Source organism: Pezoporus occidentalis, unplaced genomic scaffold (genome assembly GCF_034315485.1).
Source record: "Pezoporus occidentalis ecotype Australia unplaced genomic scaffold, CSIRO_AGI_Poc_V1 ctg132, whole genome shotgun sequence".
In the NCBI taxonomy this organism is placed as follows: Eukaryota; Metazoa; Chordata; class Aves; order Psittaciformes; family Psittacidae; genus Pezoporus; species Pezoporus occidentalis.
Window position 1 is genome coordinate 1,410,461 of NW_026913126.1, and position 26,573 is coordinate 1,437,033.

Here is a 26,573-nt window from a genome sequence, read left to right on the forward strand (position 1 = left end):
GGTTTTTTCAGCTGGGACTACTTCCAGAAAACAGAAATATCTCTTTCAGAAAAAAAAACACTAATATTTTGTTCCCACATACAAATAAGGAAATACTGTGTACAAGAAGGATGTTAAAAATGGTAATAATAATGTACAAGTAAAAAATATGGGAAGTTAGATGAAAATAATTGCTTAGCTTTAGTCCTAGGGATCTTGAGAAGATTATGGGAAAAACAGAGGAAAAAGAGTTCAGCAATAATTAACTGAAATATGATTTATAATTACACATGGACAGAGAACACAAAGGAAATGAAAGAGGCCTTAAAATTAAGAGTTGAAAGGTGTTCGGTGTTTTAATAACTATGTTTGATTAAATACCTTGATTAGATGACCTTTACTGTTGCCTAGGCAGTTGAAAATTTTGTTGAAGTTTACTATAGAACCATAACTACTGAAATATTTGACCTTGATAAAACAAACATTCCAACCAACCAATCAATCCACCAATTACATTCCTAACAATGACAATGATATTTAATAACATGGAATTAAGAAGTGTGTATTTAACAACTACTGCTAGGTTCACTTTTATGCCTAAAAGTTACGCATACATACTTAATAATTGCTGAATCAGGACCTTATGTAACAAATTTATTTTTATCAGATGCATACCTGAGTGTATGAATTTTGAATGCTGCCAGTCTGACTTCTGACTTAAAAACTTCCAGAATTCATGGTTTATTTATAGAAAAATTGCAAAGACAGGCATATCCTTTGTTTGATTAAAAGGAATGAATAGAAGAATGCTTGTTTAAATTTTGTGACATAATACATTGTGCTAGAACAAGAGATTCATTTTTCTCTTAGCTATTAATTTGCATTGCTTGTATATTGGCTTGTCTGATAGAAGCAATATTTTTCTAATGGCTAGGGAACTGGGAGACAAACTGCAAGTGAATAAAAATGAGTTCTATTTCTTGATTGTTAGTGTCTTTCTGTGTAATTTTTACTAAATACAAATACCATGCCTCAATTTACTCATTACAAAAAAAAAAAGACAGTGGAATTAATTTAAGGCATCATCATCTACCCAAATGTGACTGACTGTCAAAAGATCAAGTCGTGAAATGGAGATTCAGTAATCAGCAATACAGAACATGGGTACTTTATTGTTGCATGTCAACAAAGCTGTCAACTTATATTACTCATTCAAAAAAACACTGTTTCACATGCAGCATGTGTTTAGGTAATATGGATAAATGGAGACCTGCTGTCTGTTTTGGGCATTCCTGCCTAAGGAAGTGAAGTTTAGATGACCAGCCATTGGCTCATGGGGCTGCTCACCAAACCTCAAAGACACCTCAGTTTTCAACAAACTTCACACAAATTCTCAACCAGGTAAAGAAAGGAGCCCTTACCAACGTCTGTAAATGAGAGAAAGGATGAAATACTCATGTAACCCACTTACAGTGTTATTTCACAGAATTAAGAATTCAGGGTGGAAGGGATGCCTGCAGATCACAGAGATCAACTTCCTTCTTTGAGCAGTGTCTCCTAGATGAAGTAGCTCATGGCTGTGTATAGTCAAATTTTGAGTATCTCACAAACAGAGATTCAAAACCCCCCCTCCTTTGAGAACCTGTTCAGTCTCTGATCATCCTCATGGTAAAAAATAAAATCATTTTCTTTATATCTAACCATGTTGCAACCTGTCCTACCACTGTAAACTTCAGGCTGGAGAGCCTGGCTCCACCTTCTCTACACTTCCCATTAGGTTTTTCCAGTTTTATCATTTGGGATAAGAAGAGATTTGGTTAGTAGCAGCTATAACAGGACACCTTTGAGACATAACTCATTTAAAATAATCATGTTTATCTCTCTGAAAACAATGACATCTGACATAAAAGGGAATGTTATTCCAGCCTTTATTTCAGCTCATCACTACGGTTTGGTAAAAAGCTCTCCCAGTATCTTGCAAACTCAGTATAACTATACTATAGCAAAGGTACCTCTCCTTTCCTTGTTATTCCTCTGAAATTGGAAAGAATTTAAAATAGTATTTTAAAGAAGAATTTAAAAAACGGTATTTTAAAGTATTTTAAATTAAAGAATTTAATTTAAATAGTATTTTAAATTCCGATTTCTTTTCTGTCAAAGAATTTTGGAAACGCATGTTGCTTTTACTGAACTATTTCCCCAAGGGCAGCAAAGTCTCGGTTTGTAAGTACCTTTGTATTAAAAGATTTTTCAGTGGCAAGCAGCTCCTTGACAGACAAAGGCAGAAAGATGAATGACTGGAGACTGAAGGTAAGCAAAGTCTGACTGAAAATATTTTAAGAGCGAGTGCAATTAATCAATAGAACACCTCACTTAGGGTATGCCAGATTCTCTGTAGAGCTTTTTAAATCAAAAAAATGATGTATTGCATAAAGATATGGTCTAGCTTAGCAATAAATTACTAGACTGTACAAAGATGTACATTAGATGACAAAAAATTGGACTGAGTTTTAATTGGATGTCAAAGTAAATGTCGTAGTTGCTTCTTCTGACCTGAAGATTTTGGACTGTGCAAATTAATTTTCAACTTTAAAACCCAGCAGTTTCAATAAAGGTTTTTAAGGCCCAGAATAAGAGTGTGGAAGCCCTCAGATACACAGTGGGATAAGGTCTGTGTGATAATTCCACCCATATGGTCTCATGTTCCGTATCTGTGAATACTCAGGACTGTAGCTGCAAGATTCAGGCTTCTAAAGATGCAGGAGAGGAAAAAAAAAAAAAGCAGCACAATAGCTGTTTAGGAGGAATATTTATCAGACACAGATGATAGCAGAAGGCATCATCCTATCTTCCTTGGTAGTTTATGCTCCTCTGTCACAGAAAGGGAACAAGGTGTCTGCTGCATACTTGCAGTTCTGTCAGCTTGTGTGAACATAAGCAAGCAGTTGGTGTTGAGGACCCAGGGCCCACCACATCACACAAATTAGCTATAAACTGGTCCTGCACGCGAGGACAAATTACTAGAGGAAAAAAAAGTTCCTCGTGGAACCTAGGTCCTACATCCTGACATCTCCCCTTGGTAAGAACCAAAGCATAGTAAGAGTAGACAACAGTAGGACTTATTTCAAAACCACATTCCAGACCTGAACCACAATGCTAAAGTAAGTATTGCCTTAGAGTCCTAGCCAACTGGGCCCAGATGTAGTTAAAAAAAAAAACAAATCACAAGGACAATTTTCCTGAGAGGGTACTTCCATACCTTCATAGCTGCAAAAGAATCTGTTACAGCTCTGATGTCTTTGGACACAGAGACAAGCTTTCCTTCACATAAAATTACTAATTATGAAAATGGAGTCTATGTTTTTTGCGTGAGATTTAAGGAACTGGTATTTAAACACTTAATAAGATTATTTGTTTTAATTTAAGAACAAAGTACAAAATAAACTTATATAATCCCTTCTTCTCTGTGGAAGCTAATGTGATTTGGAGCACTATTTCCTTTCTATCTTCCCCCAGAATAGAGATCCACAACGAATATGTTTTCCAGTTGAAAACTATAAATATTGTGTTCCCTGAAAAGGCTGAAAATGGTCTCTTTCTGCAGAAAGAACAAACTCATTGCAATTTCTCATTGTGGATTTCTGACAAAAAAGGAAAAAAAAAAAGAAAATCTGCTGAATTATTTAAATATCTGGGCTGAGCAAAGAACTTAGTCATGCTTATTTTTTTTTAATCCAGCTACTTGTGTACAATGAACTACAATTTTGCTTCATGCAATTTCCAGATGAATAATTACCTTTTAGTATTTTTTTCATCAATTTAAGATAATAAGTAGCTTTCTCCATTATTGAAGGAATCTTTTCTGATTTTTTTTTAAGTTCATTTTCCATGCTTTCCCACTATAAATGGTAACACTTCAATTTTCCTTTAAAAACATCTTTATTCAGCTGACTTGTAGATAAGCCTTGACCAAATAATTTTGAGGGTCTAAGGTGACCTTAAAAGAACAACATGCCAAAGGACTGCCCTTATTTTCTTTAACCTACAACACAGCATTAGAAAAGTATTTGCTCTTAACTTGCTAGTAAGGTAGAATTGAATGAAAGCTTTGGTAAATCATCCTGTGAAATGTCTCTGTTGTTAAAAATGTATACCTTATTTCTAACCTTATTTTCTCTAGCTTCCACTTTGAATCATCTTTGATATATTTCTTTGTAGTCTGAGGTGGTTATAAAAAGTTTTTACATAGTTCAGGTGACAAAATTTCACCATCATCATGTCTGGGGGGAATGAATAGAATCCTTGGAATCTCTCCTGATAAGGAGATCTTTTTACTGAATTTATAGATTTGCTTAGCTGTTCTCTGAAAAATTTGGAATTTAAGAATATCTTCTGATATGGGCACCAGAAATGGACACAGAATTTCTTCTAAAAATTCCCCTATTTATCTGCCTATCCATCTAAAACTCCTGTTTTGTTGAGTGCAGCACCACACTGTAATGACAGGTTAATTATTTAATAAGATTATAATCCTTCTCATGAAAACTGCTTTCCAGAAGAGATGAGTATGATCCAGAAGAAGGAAGTATGAAATGTATTAAGACATCCTGTTCCCTCACTAATCAGGATCACTCTGTGCTAGTGACATTTTGTCGTTACTTGCAAGGAAAATGCCTTATGACAGATAACTTAGAAACTAAACTCAAGTTATAAACATTTTTTGTTAGTTTTTTTTCTTAACAGAAATTGTAGATTTAAAACCAGACAAATTTGGCAGTAGCTAATTCTTTATAATCCACAGGGGTCACCTTTCTCTTCCCTCTGTCTGCTTGTTATTAGCCAAAACCTCTATTATGTGTTCCATTTTATAGGACTCACTTCAGCCTATATAAATTCAAACTTGTTTAAGACTCAAGTTTTTTAACTTACTAGTGCAGTGTTAGCTTCCTTCCAGTTCCTCTGAAGTTCTTCAATGGATCAAGATATTAAGATTCATGAGAAAGAGTCACCAGGTTCTTTGACCATTTTTCGGAAAAAAAATAAATACAAAATTATTTAGAACAACTTGTAAAATACTTAACGATCATCCTCACAGGTTACTGCAAAAAAGCTTACAGCATTTGTTTTGTCATCTGTTCCCCCCAAAACCTACTCATTTTCATCAGTTGGTATCATTTTCTCCTTTTTAAGTTTGTTTTCATTAAATGTCAGACAGTAAGCCAGTTAGATTTTTGTTTCGTTATTTTTTATATTATTTTTTATAATCAGGGTAACCTGTAGATGTCTGGATATGGAGGAATAGTATTTAAAAATTCACAGCTATAAACTGTGTTAATTTAAACATAAACATGTTCAATAGTCTTCTTGCTGTTGTTCAAGAAATTGATATTTCTACTGTGTTTCACCCAGCCTGAAGTGCTGTATCATACATCTTCATTTTCCCGTGTATATATCATAACTACATGATGAGCTTATCATCTTGTTTTCTAGTGGGATCTGATGGTCTTCTGCAAACATCAGGAAATAACTTTATACCAATTATTTGCTTCAAATTTCTCTAACCTGACAGTAATCGCTTAAAAACTCTTCCCCCCCGCCGAGGTCTCTGACAGCAATGAGAAATGCTACTTCAGAGTGCTCCCTCTTGAATTTGCTAACTTGATCTTTTCCAAAGAGTCTGTGACTGCTGAATTTAACACTCCAATTATGTCAATTTTTCCATCAGGATTCAGTGATATATAAGGTTGAATTTGTTTATAAATGACCAATTATAGTTCTTCTCATTTGAAACTCAAGTACAACCAAGTGAAGAATGTCTTGACCATTGATATTTTGACTGCAAAATAACACTTTCTCTCTTCCCTATATTCTTTTTTTCTTTCAGTGCAGTGATCTTTTGACCATCTTAGTCAACCTATTTCCCCTGGAGTTTCTATGCTTGCTTTAATGAAGAGGAAGCCACACAACTTATTCAGTCTCTGCTCAGGATAGAAAGCTGCCACTGTTTTGGTACATTTCCGCACATTTCCACCTGGTGTCTTTGGCTTTTGGGTCTGACAAGATAGTTTTGAAAGATTTTTTAAATGTTACTGCCTGTCATTTTTTATTGTTAGGGTCATTTGGTAGCTAACAAAGAGGTCCAAGACCTCTTCTTTTATAACAATGGTTTTAACACTTTAATAACCACCAAATATCATTATGACAAGACAGGCTGCAAGTTCTGCTCATCTGCACATAACCACTATTATTGCAGTTTTTGGAAAAGGGCTTATTATCAACTGGGAAATAGTATGTTTTTGGTACTATGCAGTTTCTGAAGAGCAATTTTTTCTTGTTTGAGAATAATTTTCAGCCTACATAAGCCAACATCCCATGCACACCTGTTAATATTAATATCTACCTGCAATAGAGAGTTTTCTGAAATCCATTTACTTTGACAGCTTCTCAATCCTCTTGCCAGTATGCTCAGCAAGAAGTTATACCCTTTATATCCAGCAACAGAAGGCCACATCTGTGGCCAGAAATGATCATACGCAACTGAGGTAAACAAATACTTTCCACATGCCCCAGAAGCAGATTGTGAAATAAGCAATTCTAAAAGCCTATTTTAATTTCACACTCCTTTGTAGAATAAACTAGTTTGGATATTTGATAGGAGTTGAACTTAACTAATGGTAAAGCACTTCAAGAAAAGTATTAGAAGAGACTTCATAACAGATACTTTCCTTTCTTGAAACTCACTGCTGTTGCAGGAGTTCTCTGCTGGAACTGCTACAGGAGTTATATAGAAAATGGCACTAGATTAAAGGTTTCATGGATCTAATGGCAGTTTAAGGAGACACATGTACATATCTATTACAGAAAATAAAACTCATTAATGCAGAAAAGCTCAGTATAAGGACTGACATTACCTCTAGTTTAGATATCATTCCCCTCTTTCCAATACAATCACTACAAAAATCGTTACCCCCTCTACAGAAAAATAAATAAAATCTTAGTACTGTGATAAAATTGATCAGTTAATTGTATGTGGGGAGAAAAAAAAAAAAAAAAAAAGAGGGCAAACAGATCACCGTGCAAAGACTCTGCTATGATCTAGAAATACATGAACCTGTTATTTGAAGTTTTAATGCTCTGGCAATTGCCAGAAATGCAACATTTGCAAAATTATAATGTGTGAAAGATAAACCATCTTTTGTCAGGAATAGCCATGGCTCAGCAATTTCACTATCACAGCATCACAGGACAACAGGGAGCTCAGGAAATAAAATACTCCATCTTCCTGCTCAAGGGAGGGTCAAACTAATGTTATTTGTGTTATTAAGATCTTTGTTTTTCAGAATCACTTATTTGTGTATGGAATCATATTCAAATCAACTCTGAGATTATAGCTCTCTGTTTCATTGTTACTGCTTTTAAAGCCTGAAGGAGGATTTGGAAAAAACACAGTAACAATAAATGCATACCAAATTAAGCAGGATTAAAGCAAAATCTGTTATCATCTTTAGCTGATAAGGGAATCTGTAGTAGCTTCAGCCTAACAGCGCAATTTCATTGCTGTTCCTTACTTTTTTTTAAGTCTACAGCATGAAAGTCAAGATTAAGAGTAGGGGCTGAATTCACAGAATCACAGAAAAGCTGAGGTAGAGTGGCATCTCTCCATATTGTCTAGTCCAACCTCCCTGCTTAAAGCAAGGTCTCCTTGAGGAGGTTGCTCAAGGCCCTGTCCAGTCAGGTTTGTAAATATCTCTAGGGATAGACTTTCCACAATTTCTCTATGCCTTGTCACCCCTACACTGACATGGAATTCCCTGCATTTCAGCTTGTGCCCATTTCCTCCTGTCCTTTTACTGGGCACCACTAAAAATCCAGCTCTGTCTTCTTCGCTTGCCCCCATCAAGTATGTGTACACACTGACATGATCTCCTCAAGGTCTCTCTTCTTCAGGCTGAAGGTAATGGTGAGTGCCAAATCCCTCTCTCTGCAGAGACTAGGCACATCAGTCAAATTAGCACATCCCTACATCCATCCATGCAGCTCACAGGCTGAAAGAGAGCTCCGATACCTTCTCTGCCGTAGCTGCTGGCTGTTTCATTATTTATATCTAGACATGCTAACTGCCAGAGTGCAGGTGCACCCATATTTTAGTGGAATTCCTGTCTGGGAGAAAGGAAGAGTAGGTGGGGTGCCACCCTAAACTTGAGGCACTGGGGCTGTCTTTACCATCACCCTAAACTCAGGGTGCCAACTACCCTGTGTAGTCTCCTCCTTCCTCATGTCAGTAATGCCCCACTGCACAGCAAAGTATTTAAAAGGTTCATGTGGTCAGAAAACCAGAGCAGGTGAGGGTTACGGCACTCAGATGTGATTTTACTGTCTAGGGGAGAACTGTAAACCTTTAAAACTTTCATGGAAAGCATTACAACTGTATTATTCTAACAGTCATAAGCACCAGCATCTTCTTTAATAACTTATCTGCTGGAAACAACTTTAAAGAAAAAGTGTATTTTGTTATGGCCTATTTCTACTGCTAAGTGACAGCACCCTGTATCAACTAGAGCAGGTCTAGATGAAATGTACAAAAGCAAATTCATACATATCCAGCACCTGGAGCCATCCGAGATAAAAAGGAAGCTGCTTTGCACATTTAGGCATTCCTAAAATCATGCAGAATCTCCCAGGAGATTTTTTTCAGTGTATTGGTCTTCAATGTATAATACTGGCTTCAAACCTCAGTAGAAGCATAGAACTTCCTCTGTACTGAGCTCATAAAGTTATAACAACTTTGAAGAGATTTCTCCAGATGACTATTAAATTGCAGAGCAGGAAAAAGAATTTGGCTAATAACTTTTCATTTTGCTCAATACAGCCACTTCTAAGGCAGCCAATTGTGATGTTAAAATTAGAACTGCAATTTTATATATGGTGATTAAACATAGTGAACAGTTGCAGTATGATAAGACAGATACGGTTTCAGAAATACCTGCCAAACACACATACTCTGAGAACATTAGAGCCTTTTTCAGAGTAATGGAATACAAAGTTAGGCTCTTAAGCTTATTGTACACCACACAGGGAGAGTTAAGTGCCTCAGATGGGACTCAAGTGCATCAGGCATGCTGGGCATGGAGGTGGTTAGAGCTAGAGCAATGAGGCATTCCAAGCAGAGGAGTGCATCTGAAATCGCACCCTCTGCAGGGCTTAGGCAGCAGATTTTGTAGCTTTATGCTCTTGGGGACCAAACTGCACTCTGAAAACATGTACACTTCACTCTTCTGTTTTCAGCTGAACCTGAAAGGTGAGAACGCTTATTATTTCACACAAATATTGGTTAGAGAACCCAAAGGCATGTGGAAACCCATCCCTTCTCTTCAGTGGTGCAGGTACTTACACAGAGCTTAGCTGTATCAGTAGTCACCAAACAAGAAGCCAAGACCGTACCACTTCAAAACACTGCATATTAATTTCACCAGGGTAAGCACTGAGCTAGGACCACTTGAGACAAATCACTGCACCTTCGATGTTTTGTGGCAAGACAGAATTGCCTTCCTCAAAGGCCAAAAGCAAAGGAGACACAAAACCAGAAATCATTACATTGGCCACAATAATCTTGATGACAATTCAGAAAAGTGACATTTGTTTTGATCTCTAGTCTGATTTTTCTAAACAACAGAAGAAGAAATTGAAGTCTAAAACACTGGCAAACTCACAAGCACCATCATCTGGGACTGGACCTGTCCAAGCATGCCATGGAGGCCCTTGTGACTGACTACCAAGAAGACATGCAGAGTAAGACACAATCATGCTCCGAGGTGGTACAGGATCAGGTGCCAAGTCTGATAAGTTTATGAGATGAATGTTGGGACTGCACCTCAAGGTGTTCTCATATAATGGGGTTATCGAAACTCATTTCATACATGGACAAGCCTGAGGCTCTGCAGAATTTACATGATCTACATTTCATTATTCAACTAGGGAGCTAAAGCAATAATGTTACACTTGTATGGTCCCAGAAAGTAAACTTCACCCTCATCTTATAAATTCAACTTTTGGGGAACACATTCAAGTAGGACTTATATAGTCTCTGGGCAGGCAGCTGAGACTTCCAAAGCAGTGCTCTCAATCAACTTACTCTCAGTAAACACAAATCATTAGATTTACTGCACAGTGCCCTCTCCCCTTTACCACTATTCTAACAAAGTCATATTATGTGAGAATTCATTTGAGACTGGAGACATAGCTATCTTTCCAAGGTGTTTATAATACTATAATAATCTGTCTGTAAAATAATAGAATATTGGTCAACAACACTTAAAGTTTCGTTTTCCTGGTTCACATGACCAGTTAAACCATTGAACTAACTATGAAATTACACCCTGTTGGTTCATCTGCAGTAATAAATGTGGGCGTCTGGACATACAAATAAATGCCTACTGTTCAAATGAGCAGTCCACAAGCCATGACTAATTGGCAGTGTGCTGTCTTTAAGTCCTCCTAGCATTGCTTGTGGCAACAGGAAATAGAAAAGCTAAGAATGAGGCTAACAGGAAGACCAAGCCACAGAATTATTTGTACAAATATTATTACTGTGTTTTGCTGTCTTCTGTTTTAAAGATCCAGTTGGAAAAAAAAAAACAACAACAACAAAAACAAACAAACAAAAAAAAAAACAACAACCAAAAAACCAAAAAAGAACTCACTTTCTTTTAAGGCAACACAAGTAGCGAAACCATAAACCCCTTACTGTGGTCTAGCCATTAGACAGTAAATATTAGACAAATCAAGCCAATGGAAGCACATTTGTTATGAGGGAAGATCTGTGTTATAACTGAGGACATGCTTCTTGCAACTTTGAGTACAGTCTATGTAGAATGTGACTATGATAATTATAGTTGCAAGAACAGTTGCTCAAGTTCTTGATCAACAAAGGTGGATAAGTAAAGTGGGGAAAATAAGGGCCCTGTAGTTGTGCCTTTCTGTCCTTTGCTCTAAAAAAGAAAAAAGAAAAAATTTTCTGCATTTTCCCTCTTCTTCTCAAGATAAAACCAGCATAAGGACATTTATCACACTGTCAAAGAATTGCAAAAACAAGGACAGAAAATCACATTGATTACAAGAGTTTTCACACTGACAATTCAAAGAACTCATTATCAACATTAATGTTACCATCACAAAGCATTATCAAATCTGGCAACTTTAACATTACTGAATTTTAATAGGTAAGACACAAGTCTTTGAAAAGATTGAGTAAAATTTGCTAGGAAAGAAATGTTTCTACAGCCAAATTTTTCCAGGCTCGTTTGATTACAGTCTGTATTCTACAATCTGTAATTCTGACCTCCTTCATCAGTGTTGGCAAATAAGATGCAGGATCTTTATATAACAGTGGTTCTGAACCTTCCTTCTTGTTCATATTTACAAATTTGGCATTTTTTTTTTTAACTCTTTATAAGTAAGCAGAAAAATGTGAAATGGGTGAAGGGCAAAACCAACTAGAAACTAAAAAGTTACAGGAAAACAACTTCAAAGCATGCTGCTTATGCACACCTACACATGTCAATCACATTTCTGAACAATAATTAATCCTGATGTGAGGTAAGAGAATGCAACTACATTTATCTGAAACATAACAGTATTTGTCAGGAACATACAGCCATAAAAAGTACTGAAGATAGTTTTAGATCATTCTAAATACACATATGTGTGCACATAAATATATAGATAAGTATGCACCACAGAGAATCAGCACCTTTGTTTTCCTTATTATTTGAATTATATTTGATTATTTGATACCTTTATTATTTGATTAATTTTGTTAAGAGCTAGACATAATACTGATATTCTCTATTGCTTGCTCAGTCACTCTGCTTTTCTCAGTAGCCTTAGAAAGAAAATCAATAAAAATCTGCTTACCTAAACAAGTCTTTCGTTTGATTGTTTAAATTAAAAAAGACACATTAGGAAAATTATCTCTTTAGCATTAATATGCCTTAACAGCAAAATGCCCCATTATTTTCAATCATGCAAGCCTATCCCACTTTCCCAGAACTATCTCTTCCTTGCAGCTATAGTTGATCTTAAAGAGAACAGTGGATCCAATTTGGAAATTTGTTTACAAATGTAAAACCCAGCATTCAACCTTTGATTTATAATTGTATTGAAATCAATTTCAGATTGAGATTGTCATTAGTCTTTTACAAGCTTTTATTTTCAAAAGGGTTATGATGAAGAACTTTCTTGCTTTGCTTTATAGAGCAAATTAAATTTTTCTTTATGTCAAGATGGCAGTGTTTAGTAATGAATATAAAGTTGTAGCTCCGAAGTACTTCATGCAATACTTTAGACTGCTGAACTGGAAATCTTTCACTCCCTAACCCCATATATTCTTGTTCCTTCATCTGAATATTGAGGGACTTGAACAAACCCTTCAGAAGCTGTGCCACTAATCTTTTTGCTTTCAGGAAGCAAATCAACATAATGAATCCACATCCCAATACATATTGTGCCCTCACAGTAGCTTAATTATAACCACTGAAGTTTCTTAGCTTAGTGTTGTAGCAGAATACAAACAAAGCTTGTAGTGGTAATAATGTCAATCCTTCTGTAACTTGCTCATCAGCTTGTAGCAGACTGTCTATTGGATAACAAAGTCTAATGGACTTCTGCAAAACAAGCTACTACACTGGGGAAACATTTTCCTTTACTCTGAGAATTAGGAGCAGAATGTGTCATAGCTTTACACAGTGTTTGGAAATTTTAAGCTACTCATCTCCTAAAAATTAATTAAACCAAAGCAAGATGAGATATCAAAGTAAATCTGGATTTGCAACTACAATTCTGAAAGACTGGAACTGCCAAGAGGCAGATGCAGTAGTGGTTGCAATACTAGATAAATCATATACCAAGAACACTGCCATGCGCTTGAGGATCAGGTCCTTAGAAGAACTTCTATTACATGAGAATTTGTATTTTAGCGCTTACTTTTCTATAAGCATATCAGCATTATGTTACTTCTTCAATGGAGCATAATTATGCTTTTTCCAGTTTTAAAGGCCAATAATTATTTTATTTCAGTTTTGAAATTATGAAGAGGTGTGTTTTTTTGCAACTGCTTGGTTTACAAGTTTGTTCTTCAGGAAGCTGCTGTTGTTGCATTTGTATGAATTAAACTATCATTCAAAATAAGTAATCAAGTAACTGCCACCAAAACAGCATTCATGGAAAACCAGGTTAATTTGCCACATGAGAAAGCTTTCTTTGTCCTATAATAGGACATTAATATGAAAGAAAACATTGAAGTAAGAGGGAATTAAATGAAGAAGTGGATTTAAAACTGTGGGAGCAACGGTATGAAACAACAAATTTTATCACACCAGTTTTATCTTGACTTATTTGTATTGACCTTCTTAATGCGGCTAGGATTGTATGCTGCTAGGACAGCAGCAGCTATAGGAGAGGGTGTCACTGTGTCACCTTACAGAGAGCCGCTCAGGACAGGCTGGTCAAAGGGACTGCAGAGAAAGCAGTAGCAGAGCTTTCCAAGGTAGATACTGAGAAACAGGCCAGCAAACTGGTCTTGTAGAACACACTTGCTGCTGCCTTTCAGAAGCAAATTAAAGCAGTCACTCTAGCAAACAGCGTACCAAAATAACCAACTCCAGCTTTATAGAAAGTATAAGAATGGTGAAAATAATCAGAAGGACCACATCTGGGGAAATGGTGGTAAAAGAAGCTTGAAACCTGCATTCTAGAATATTTGAAGTTACGCAGTAATCAGAGAAATACAATACTGTAATCTGAACAGTTTGGAGTAAATTAATAACGATTGCCAAGAACGAACCAGAAAGTGACAAAGTTATATTTTCAGTGAAATAAGATCATTATAAATCAATTTAACCTTTAAAGCAAAAAAATCATATACAGATGGGCAACCAATTAGCATCTGATTTCCCTGAGCTAGCTTTTTTATGCACTGGGAATCAAGCTCAGTGTTTTTTATCACCATGAAAGAATCTTTGTCACTAAATTGTGCCCTGCTCTCCTCTGGTGCACTGAAACATACATTTCTCTAAGTTTGAGGGTGAATATACAATTATTCTACAAGTCTGCAGCCTTCCAGTATCTGAAGGGGGCCTATAGGGATGCTGGAGAGGGACTCTTCATTAGGGACTGTAGTGATAGGACAAGGGGTAACGGGTTAAAACCTTAAACAGGGGAAGTTTAGGTTGGATATAAGAAGGAAATTCTTTCCTGTTAGGGTGGTGAGGCACTGGAATAGGTTGCCCAGGGAGGTTGTGAATGCTCCATCCCTGGCAGTGTTCAAGACCAGGTTGGACGAGGCCTTGGGTGATATGATTTAGCGTAAGGTGTCCCTGCGCACGACAGGGGGGTTGGAACTAGATGATCTTAAGGTCCTTTCCAACCCTAACTGTTCTATGATTCTATCTTGTGCATGTTTGCATCCATCGACACACAGAGAGACATGGTCTAATTAGGAGATATGGTACTGCTGATATGCTTTAATTCCCCATGCATTTTCTTCCCCAGCAGCAGCCACAGAGCAATAACAGGAGAGCTCCTGCTGGCAGCTTGTATCAAAGGGAGGATTTGCAGAACTGAAAGATCTGTCTCCCTCCAAATTCATCAGAGCTTCTCTCAAATTCACATGCAATCTGCCTGAAGGTCAGTCCTACTGCGCTGTCTTCCTGTTCAGGAGCTCCCAGGCATTCCTATGGTGAAGTGAGCAACATTTCCTTATGTGCTCAGCTAACTCCCAAAAGCAGGACAGAATGTCATCAAAGTGTTTCCCCTCACTCGCCTTGCCTATTAAAAGTACAACACAAGTACAGAAAGTCTATAAAATCCCTCCAATCCCAGGAGATAAAATAGGAAATCGAAGGGGGAAAAAAATAAATAATTGTGGGCCAAGAAGCCAAAGACTGTAGTTTTATGGTGTATTGGGTCATATTCCAGTGGGAGAAAGGTCTGTTTAAGTTGAAGTGCCTGCATCTCATAGATAGAAGTAGCTAATCTTCTTAGCCAAAGACTAGTTTAAATGTCCTTTTCATTGCTCAAACTAATAATACATGGAAATCGTGTAGTGAAGGCAAAAGTAGCACAAGCTCACTGTACTGGAACAAATATGACAAGGAATTGGAAAAAGAAAAAGGAAAAAAAAACAGCACCCAAACCCCTCATGTTTTTATCAAATGTTAAAGTGCCCATGCCAGGTCTCCAGGTTGCAAGCATGAGGATTTAGAAAATTCAGATTTTAACAGGAAGTTTGATTCAGTGGCGAGTATAAACATGTGTGTGATTACTTGCATTACTTATGTGTTAAAGTGTTAAAAAACACCAGCTGTAACCTGCATATAGTTGTGAAATTCTGTATTAACAAGAATTTTGAGGAGTAACAGGGCCAGCTAATAAAGCCTGGTTTCCTGCAGATACACGTGTCCTACGTTTCTATACACACAAACACTACAGCTCCTACTTCATATCCTTCTGGGTTGCACCCCTCCTCTGCATTTTCCTAACTAACTTTCTGCTGGGATTTTTTTAACTCTGTTTTCAATGCAGTCAGTCCCCTTCCCATAAACAGCAGCTGGGAAAGGAGCACCACATGTCATGGCTGGCTTGAAGCTCTCTATGCTCACGCTGCAAGCCTCTTGCGCACTGGATCCCCCTCTCAGCAGCTCATTTTCACAGGAATGTATAGCGGCTAATAATCTTTGGGAAATCCGTTGTTAAAATTTGTTGAAATTGGCCAGTGGTCAAAAGTTATTAGGAGGAACTGACAATGAATAATATCTGCTTTGTTTCAGAAAGAAACCATAGGCTAGAAACATCACTGATTTTCTTGAACACCAGCAGTCTTTCTGATAATTCAGACTTGTGATCTTGAACACCTATGTATCTCTGGGATAATAAAGAAAACCTCAGGGTAAGCTCTTTAATACTCAACTATACAGCAAGCCAGAGAACTACAGCAGTTTTTCCTTTCTAACACATGAACTTGCCCTATATTAATATGCCCACAAAGCAAATAACGTATCATGGTTGGGGTGCCTATAATTTTCTTAGAAAAATTTACAACACAAGATGCTGAATCCAAACCAAGGTTTCGCTGTTTTGAATGTTATTACTATTTAAGCACTGGATCACCAGTAGCAGTTACTTGCCTAGAAGCCAGCAGTTATGACTACATTACATTAAATATATAGAAATGGAAGATATTCTAAGGAAACACTACTTTTATACTTCATTTCTGGCAGAGGTTTATTTTCCAGAGTTAAAGGATACTGTAAACGAAGCACGTTATAGGAGAATTTAAACAGCACCAACAAAAGAAAAAGACAAATCTCCAAACTGGAGGAATAGTTCTGCAAGTTAAAACAGATAACAAAATCCTCAGCCTGGTTAAGTGCTTATGTTAATATGTCGATCAGAAAAAGTGAGATATCACAATGGAAAGCAGGAGAAACAAGAATCAATACAAAATATATGCTTTTGCCACTGTAATAAACTAACATGATGAGGTAAGCATTTGATGGATATCCTGAAATACAAGAGAAAAACTGAATTGCAAGCCGTCTCCTCCATTTTGCACTACCTGGATACTAGCAGGAATGCTTCAGTGTATAAAATAAAGATATATGACTGGTCTTTATGCTATCATTAATATTATTGTAGATACTATTAATGATTCTTCATCCCTCTACTGAATTGTCTCGAACACACACTGAAATGGAATGACAAAGAAGATGAATCCAGAAGAATCTGACATTCAAATATTTCCCTACAGCACAGCAACTGCTCAGTATTATACCCTCATGTCTTTATGACCCTCTGCCAGATGCACAGAATATTATTGTCACCTTTTAACCAAAATACCAAAGGTTCAAATGGATTTCACACCACAGACCGGAGATCAAAGCCACACATGCAGCCTCCAGCTCATGCTTAGACTGTCACTCAAAGTAAGGACATCTGGCACACAGATTACTCACAGAGCAGCTTCCATTTGAGAAGCTAAGGAATGGGCGTCAGCATCTGTCCTACTATGAATGTGTGTGCAGAAAACAGTTTGCAGGTTGTATCACATAGCATACCTCAGTGGTAGCCCTTAAGGATGACAGAAGTGCTTGCAGACTAAACAAACTTGCTCTTTCCATGGACAGAAAATTCTCCATTTAAAAAATAATAAAAAAATCATTAATTTTGTTACAGTAAGAGAGAATTAGACAGAAATTCAAAGCAGCCAATTGAGAACAGAATCTCCCTTTCTACAAAGGGAGTATTTGCAGAACTGAAAGGGCTGTCTCCCTCCATAGTAAATCAAGTAAGTCAGAATTTGTCAAGATGGGGGAGGACAAGTACTCTGTTTAAATATGGTACAGAAATAAAGCAAGTCACCTTTGACTAAAACTCTTTCCAACCTCTGATAATCTTCCCTATTTCACGTTGCAGGCCATCAATGATCTGAATTAACCAGTTAAGTCAAAAAGGTAGTATCACTATCAATGACATACAGTAAGGAGACTGAAACCGAAGGGGTCTTGTGAAAATGTTTTCTCCCCGCCCCCCCATCACTACTATAAAATATTGCCTGAGTAGCAAATGCCACATGGCAACTTCCAGCATATTTCTACTCTTTGCTTTTTATTTCATTGTTTTCAGAGGCTTCTTATTGCAGAGAACGGGAAAGAGGCAGAAAAGAAAAATTTCCTCAAACAGCCAACAGAAACTTGGAATTCAAAGCTAAAAAAGGCTTTCAGAAGTTTTGCAGCCACTTAGACTCATACTGTATTTGTCAAGAAAAGTAATTTTCAAGTTGTAATGTTTCTGTTATTCTTTTCTACCCTAGCCCCAGTATCAGTACCATCAGTATCATCCTGCATTTCTCCTGCATAGAAGACAGTTGTCAATTTGCTCCACCACATGACATGCGAGTAAATCAAATCAAATGTTCCTACTAGGGTCAAGAGCTCTCTTTTCTAACTGCCTGCACAGGAACAAAGAGATGGAGTCAAGCATTCAAATGCATATCCTCTATTTAAAACAACAATGCCAGGTTAGGTTTTGTCTGTATGCTTTTTTCTCTCTTCTTGACTGCAACATAAAATGAATTCATCGTAATCCCAAATTCATATACCTCTTTATGTGAGTCTGCTGTGAATCCTTAAGATGAACTCTCAGTTTAGAGGTAGGAAAGTCTTATGTTTTATCAAGCTACATATTGTTGCCCCACTTCCAAGAACTACAGATTTTGATCTATTCCTCCCATTGAAGTTATGCTTTTAGTCAGAGATGTTTATGACACTGGATCCTGAGGAGGATTTGTACTCCATCTCTCCATCTCATACATGCTATATCTGCTGATTTGCAGATACACATGACTGTCACTGCATGACATATTAATTTCATAAAGTTTACTTAGACTGTTTCCATTGCTGCTATACCATCCACTAAGCCACATTACTTTGGAGGCACAATGTTATTTATGTTGTCTCATAATTCAATCAATCAATATATAAAAACCTGACAAGACATGGAGTTATGCCATGTGAGGATTTATCTAGTGCCTGCAGTATACTAAGCCCAAGCAGCAAAGGATCCCTTGATGTACTGATATCATCCAGGCTTAGTCACAGCTCTAGTGTTTAAATACAAAGAAACAGATACTGCCTCATAGCAATGCTTCATACCATTACACAAGTTAACACACATATTGACAAATTCAGGCATTTAAAAGCAAATAGAAGCTTTCTAATTGCCCTTCCTATTGACTGAGCAACTTCATTAACAAATTGATTTTCAGACCTTAGCAGGCAGAACTTGACAGTAAATGAAAAAAGATTTAGCACAATGAAATCCAACTCCTTAGAACATTCTACATCATCTGGAAGTTCCATGTGACAAATTAAAAAAAAAAAAAAAAAAAAAAATCACAGCTCCAGCCACATATTTCATTATAGGCCACGGACGAGGCCATTTTTAAGAGAGTGTTATATGACAGTTTCAAGCTTTCTGTTGCTTTCTCCATTCTCCCTAGAGAAAAACTATTATTATATTTCCATAGTAGAAGTGATGTTTTTCACATCAGAAAAAATCCTGACGCATAAGGAAAAAAAAAAAAATCTGAACTGACAAGCATTACAAATACAGTTAACAAGCTGTTTTAATTATCCTCCCAAGATTTTCCCATTTGTACTCTGCTCATCATCTTCTTCACAAACTTAATTATGCCTCATTTGTTCATTCTGCACTAATCTCAGGGAGTATTCCAGGTGGAAAAGAGAAGCCTGCTTGTAAGTGAAACCTCAGGTAATTGTTACATTATTTTGCTACAGAATGTTTCTTTATTTTAATAAAAATGATACAAACTTGTCTTTGGACATTTGAATATTGAGAAGAATATCAGGGCATTCCCACACCTGAAAAAACAAAACTGGCTGGCTACCTTGCATGAACAGCCATCAATCCAAAGATCATCAGCAGATAGATGATGGAAGAAATGAAGTAAATCATACAATTATAATCTGCATTTTATAGATTAGTATTAATAAATTCTGATTCCTCACTAGAGCAAACTTTCCCACAAACCTGACCTTTGAGAAAGTCAAAAAGAACAGCTGGGAATAAATGTGTTTTGTGAGTCAAGTATTGAGATACATACCCAGTTGCTACTTACAATTTACGCACTTCCAACACTTTCAAAGTCAATAGGAATTACCGCATTATGACTGAGAAGGGACCAAGTAAAGACCCTAGTGTATCATAATTTAAGACCTGACGAGTTGTTTCCGTTAACTTTGGATAAGTCCTAGATTTGCTCACCTACCATGACTGAACTTCATTTCATTTAGGTTGCTTTTTGAGATACATTAAATTAATTGTATTTAATTAATCTACTGAGACATGACCACTGCTGCATACTCTCAAGCATTTTAAGCCCAATACCAGGCCTTAAAACCTAGTTCTATGTAGAAGTAACTGTTCTTTACACATCACTGACCTTCAAAACTGATATACTAATTACACAAAAAGTTAGCCTTGAAACACAGCAAATACTAAGTTTCTAAATTTTAAAAAGAGATAGAGAGATACAAGATAGTCAGTGTTTGAATAAATTCTATTCCTTACCTGAACCAAATTCCATCCCTTTAGAGATTCAGCAATGATAGATGTAACTGTTGCACATACACCACCAAAAACCATCAGATGATTAGGTCCATATTTTATTGCATCATAGAAGGCTTTGAGTCCTTTTGCATTGTCACACTGGAAAAAGAAAAGAAAAAGACAATATTCAACACTACAGATAACATACTCAACTACTACTGGACAGGTGAAAAAATCATGCGGTTACACTGATGTAAAATTTGCACAGTGTGTAACATCTAAGACTCAAACATGAAAAACTGGACCTTTAATGTGCTGTCGCAAAAGAACAGGAATATCCCTCCCTATATGTAACCCTTTATGTCTTCCTTCCAAGACAAAGCTGCAACATCTGGATATTGATTCCAGCATTTGAGAAAAAAATTGTCTCCTACCCTCCCCCAAAAAACCTACAAACAAACAAACAACACAAAGAACTGTTGACTGAAACCTTTTTTACATTCAGAGATATAATTTCCCAAAGCAAAATTTAGAATCTAACACCAGATGTCAGCAGGACATCCATAGTTGGAAGAAAGTTTGACAATATCAATGATCTCTGTAAAGAAAGCTCTGTCTCTAATGAAGTCTCCTAAGTAACCTATCCTAAAGGTCCAACCTCAGTATTCTGTGCAATATTACATAGTAGAGAGCCTCTCACTTAGGAGAACACAAAATCTTCAAGAAGCATCAAGAAAATATTCTTTTAAAGTGTTAAAAGTGAATTGTTATGTTCTCATAGCCTGCACTTCCCTGAGCAGAACACTGGACCAAATAACCCGAGGTCCCTTCTAAGCAGATGTGTTCTGGGTTTCTCTGGTAATTAGTTAGATCATTATTTCAGGTGTAAAGAATTTTACCACAAATTGAGACCAGGACTGAAAACTAACAAACAAAGGGTGATGCCAATCAACATTACAAAAGATATATCAATCCTTGATTAGAGTAGCATCAATCATTCATAATAACTTACGTAGTCATGACTTAACTCCTGAGCTTGCAGAAGAGCATTCATGAATTATGTACTTGAAGTTAAGAATCTGATTCCAAACCATACTGGAAGTTAGAATTGCCAAGAGGCTATCATGGTAGCTGCCACTGCTCCACTAGAAGCCACTTCTTTAGCTCTCTTTTTGAAACAAAATTTTACCTCCCCTACAAAGTCTTCCTCATATACTGTGTTTATAAGAAGGATCACACATCAGACTCCAATATTTCATTGTGATCATTCAATAAAACAGTTCATTTACTATTGGCATCAAAGTAGTGATTGTATAGCATTCTGTGGAGAGAATAAAGATTTTGACTGAGAAGTTTGCAAGCTTATATTAATCTCTTACTGAATTAATATGCTAAAAGAAAAATTACTCAATTTGCATTCTATCTGCAAGTATAGAATTGTTACTCCCACTTACTCAAATGGTATGGATTCTTACTGCATAGACTTTTTCAAAATTGCATAATATAGCACAACATTTTCCTTATTATAGATAAAAAAAAAGATTAAAACCCCTCAAAACATTTGGTATGGCAGAGGGTCTCTTGTCAATTTGACAGATTGGTGGCAAACTCACATTATGAAGTAATTAAGGTTGTGATTGCTGCAATAAACACCACCTCCATTCTTTCTTCTCCTCCACCCCCTAGCTAAAGAGCAGTTTATTCAAGAGCAACTAGAATACTCAAATACTTCTTTACCTTTATAAGCAGCTAAGGACACAAGAGCTTTAAGTATCTGAACTTAACTGACAATTAGCCAATTTTATGCCACATATTTTAAATATATCACTATCAGTTTAAGAATACAAATCGTATATGAAATAAGGGAGATGCTGATAGCAAAATAAAAGCCAGAAGCTTGAACCCCTGAAGGACTACATATGTAAAATTGATGGAGAAATAAAATTGTGCATTCTACCATAAACAATAGAGACCTATGGTCTATTATCAGAAGTAAAAATTTCATACTAAAATTCACCATTACATCACAAAAGACTGATGCATTTTTAACTACTGTTTGCCTACAGATTGTTTCTTACTGCAGTAAACTTATGCAGTTACAGATCCTAGTAGGTCAATTCACTGGGAGGTCCAGAACTGCTATTATGATAAGTATAAATAAATACATAGGAAAGATAAAACTTATGAGGACACTTGCATAACAACAATCCTTCTCAATCACACAGCGAGTCTCTTGGGAAGGTGTGCTGAAAGCTTTATACATCTCTCCCAATGTGATAGATTCACCCCACTGAGATATGTTACTGATAACACATGGGCTTCAGTTAAAAGCCTACCCTGTTTTCACGTTTGTACTTTCTTCCTGACTATGTTTAGCTCTCTCCATTTTAGACAACCACAAATAATTACAGGACTCAATCCTCTCCTTGAGCAGAACTCCCAAAGTGGTCAAAAGTATGTGTCAGAGATCAAAGAAAACTCAATACTGTGGCTAGCCACAATGGGACAGAAACAAAAGCAAAAATGAGAAAGATGGGAGAAAGCAGACTTTCACATTTGTTTAACATCACCTTTCACAACATGCGGTGCTTATAACATTCTTCCCTGCAAGCAACAGGTTTGTCACAAGCATTAAAAAATAAACATTCAAATAGAAATAATAGCCATACCAAGCCAGACAGACAAGCAGTTAACAAAGGTTTCTTCCTGCCTGTAGTCTGAGGAACATACCCTTAGTGAGCTTTTAACAAGCCCTTTTACCAACTTTACTTTTTCAGAGATCCCGGAAGGCCACCATTGCTGTTCATGATCTACTGCCAAATCCTACATATTTAATCCTAAAACAGGGCAACATTGATGAAAGGCAACAAGCACACACCACTGAAATTCCCATCATATACCCACCAAATGAATTCCTGAACTGTCACAAAGTGACTACAACTAGGTCCACAAACACTATGCAGCAATCCAATTACAGTGCAACAAAAGACTGCATAAGACCCAAAATCCACATTAAAAAGCACAGATTAGAAAGTAGAAAGTCCTGGCCACATGTGGATGGCAAGAAGCTGACTGGCTTATTAACTGGAGCACAACTAAGGGCAATGAAGGAGAAAGAATACGTCATAAAATGACAAACTCAAACAATAAAAAATGTCACCGGAAGGAGCCAACATTGCTTTTGTTAGCTAGTTTTTCTCTCACCTAAATTGTCGTCAACATCTTTATTTTATTGAGCTGAACTGCAGCCAGCTCACTTTCAACTCATATAATAAACACAGACAGCCATGCTGTGCTACTGATCTTGACTGCACATTGGAACACTGAGTGTGGCTTCAATACCTTTCACTGGAGAAATTTAGTTTTAGCATAACTGGAATTTCAGATACATCTGATTTGGTACATGCTACAATTTTCATAAGAGGAAGGGGCTTAAAACTACTCACCCTAAACGTATTAATTGCTGTGCTTAGTCTCAGCCAAAACCTGGTAATAAGCCACATATAAATAGCAAATATACATATTAAAGAAATAATGACATTAAATGCATTGCTTCACACACTGACTTGATACAGATTATATGAACAGTTCACAAGGAGAAATATCAGCAAATCACCAAGCAAAGGTCTGTGAAAGGTCCTACCTCTCACTGTGAGAGACGTTAATATCACACGTGGCACCTGACGAAGGCATAGTTTTCATTTCCAAGGAAACCGAACCACTTATTTTAACTAACAAAAATAGCCAGATGAACTGCTACACAGGAGAGGAGTCTAATGAGCTTGGGGACTGAACTGCTAACCCTCCCGAATCCTCTTCAGAAGGACAAATAAAAAACCCTATCATCCTCCACCAAGGATGTGGATACACAGGGAGGAAGTACTGCCTGAAGCATAAGGGGTGCACAAGGACAAGAGACCTTTCTGCAGAGAACAGTGCAGCAGCTGAATACATAAGTGAGACCTTCTTCACTGTACCTAAAGGATGTCCCATGTGAAGGACACACATCACTGAAGTCAGAAAAAGCAGCAGAACCGACTGCGTGAGAGCTTCTGTCTGACAGAAAGGCTGTCTGGCTGACCGTGACAGAGATACCAGGGTTTGTACTCAAACCCCTCATGACCATAAGCATAACAGTGCAAATCCTTAGTGCACAGAATGGAAATTCCTATGGGTCTCATAGATAAAAGCTTTGCTGATTCTTACAACACTGGCACATTTGAGTAATTACAGGACTAGCAGAAGAGCAGATACTTGTAACTTAAGTGATCTTGTTTGATTCACATACCAATGAGAACTATTAGGAATGGATGCACTGGGAAGATGAATGATTACAGTAAGATATCCAGCTGTTGGATAGCTATGCTCAGCTGTTTCTCAGTTAGCTATATCCAGGCACAACTTACTTATCTGAGTAAATGTAAACCTGAGGAACAATTTTGCTATCTATTGGGCTACTGACTACTGAAGTCAGAGATCATTTACGATGACAGGGTATCACCAATACCTGTCATCTGCATAACAAAATCTTAAACTTCAAGCTTTCAGCATCACTCTGCATTGAATATCATCAGAAATAGAAGCAAGTGCTCATAAATATATTGATGAGACTTATTTGAACAGAGAGAACATAAGTACAAAGCTTTATTCTTATCCTCTGCAAAGTCTTGCTTAAGGACTAACTCTACATTGGATTATCAGCTTGAAAGGAGACAAAAGAACTTCAACTTTTTTATTATTATTATTATTATTATATTATTATTATTATTATAGCTTCTTTTCATTCACTTCTTTAAAGTCATCAAGCAACTCAGACAATTTGGTGAAGAGCATACAGACAATTGCTCTAAGCTGCAATAACAGTTAATCAGGTTAACATCCTCTACCTGGTTTTACAGGCAAAGCATGCTTCCCCTGAGGTATCCTCTCTGTTTCCAAGTACCTGCAGGGTAGGTACTTTCAAAGCCAGCAATTTTTACTTTTGTTTGTTTTTTATTGCTGTAACTAGATTTTCTTTCCACTGCTCTTGGAACCACCACTTTGAAAACAACAACATTTGCAGTGGCATCAGTTATCCATTGAAAGACAAACCACTTCCTTTAATTTGTTTTAAATTTCTTCACACTGCACAAAGTAGGTGTGAAACATTTTACTAGGGTTTGTTACAAATGTTAAAAAGTTCACAAATGCATGAAAAGAAACTGGACTGGTTCATAGATCAAAACCAAGTCAAAACTTCTTAATAGAGATACACTGATTTTCTCAGAATACCCCTGAATCTGAGATTAATGGTGGCTCAGACAGTGTACTGGGGATGGTAGACTAAAAACTTGCCCTGGCCCAGCAACCTATTGTTCCAGGATAACACTGACTATTTGCACCAAGTCTGGTCTGAAACACTATAGGAATTCTCTTGTTCTGCATTTGAAAAACACAAACAAATATGACTACTACACCAAACTTCCATATCTTTAAAGTTAATTTATTCCAAACTGTGGGCTCTTCTGTATACAATTTCTCTGTCATCTTTGAATTTTAGCCACTAGCAATGAGATTTCATTTTGGTTTAGAAGGATTGGACACTGCAGAGGAAGATTTAATACAGTGAAATATTTCCCAGTAAATTAACCCTCTCACCCTGACAACGCTTGACACACTTTGAGACTTTACCTAGCAACCTATTTATCTGATCCTGCCTGCTGTACAGGGAATAGTTGACAGAGTGCTACCGCTAAGGCATTTCTGCTTGGCATCCCATTTAACAGCTTGTATTCTGCCTCAGGTGTCACTTGCCTCTTAAGTCACTGACTCCCCAGCAGGGGTGACTATTCACTCTTCTGTCACCTCACTTCTTCAGAGACTGTCTAAACACCTCATGAAGTCTCATCTTCTTTGTTTCCAGTCTCTCCTTATAAGAAGAGTATATATACTTTCTACATTTTTCCCCCATTTATTCTTTTTTAATTTATATGACTTATATTTTCTGTCTTGTTGCTATTTCTTCGAGTATATATAACATTTACACTGGATGATTCTATTTTAAGAACTCCAATATGAAATGGGAGTGTAGCAAATGGATAAATCCTGTGTAATCAAAACTGACTCTGCCTAAGTTTCCACCAGGAATAAATATGCAGTAATAGCAAAGATCAAATTGACTTCCTCTTTTCACAGTAAACTTGTATTCAGCTTGGAAGTTGGTATCTTACCACAGCCCTGAGGACACTAAGGACAGTGAAGTAGGATGAGGTGCTCTTGGTGCCAGAGCAGAGACTCCCCTGCAGCCCATAGTGAGGACCATGGTGAGGAAGGCTGTGCCCCTGAAGCTCATTGGAGGACCGCAGTGGAGCAGATGTTCACCTGCAGCCCAGAGAGGATCCTACACCCGAGTAATTTCAGGTAGGGTCTACTGCACGCTTTCTTCCGACTGTACAACTGATCAAATGCAGGAGTTGCTCCAGGGCTGCACA

The 26,573-nt window shown here is 37.0% G+C and overlaps 1 protein-coding gene across 3 annotated transcripts in view; it reads right to left on the reverse strand.

The window, feature by feature from the left end:
• Positions 1-26,573, reverse strand: part of GABBR2 (gamma-aminobutyric acid type B receptor subunit 2) — a 448,751-nt gene that overhangs the window by 331,152 nt on the left and 91,026 nt on the right. For all 3 annotated transcript variants that reach the window (XM_062608972.1, XM_062608975.1, XM_062608974.1), the window contains one exon: positions 20,125-20,262. In XM_062608972.1, coding sequence (XP_062464956.1) covers positions 20,125-20,262 — 138 coding nt within the window. The remainder of the gene's footprint in view (positions 1-20,124; positions 20,263-26,573) is intronic.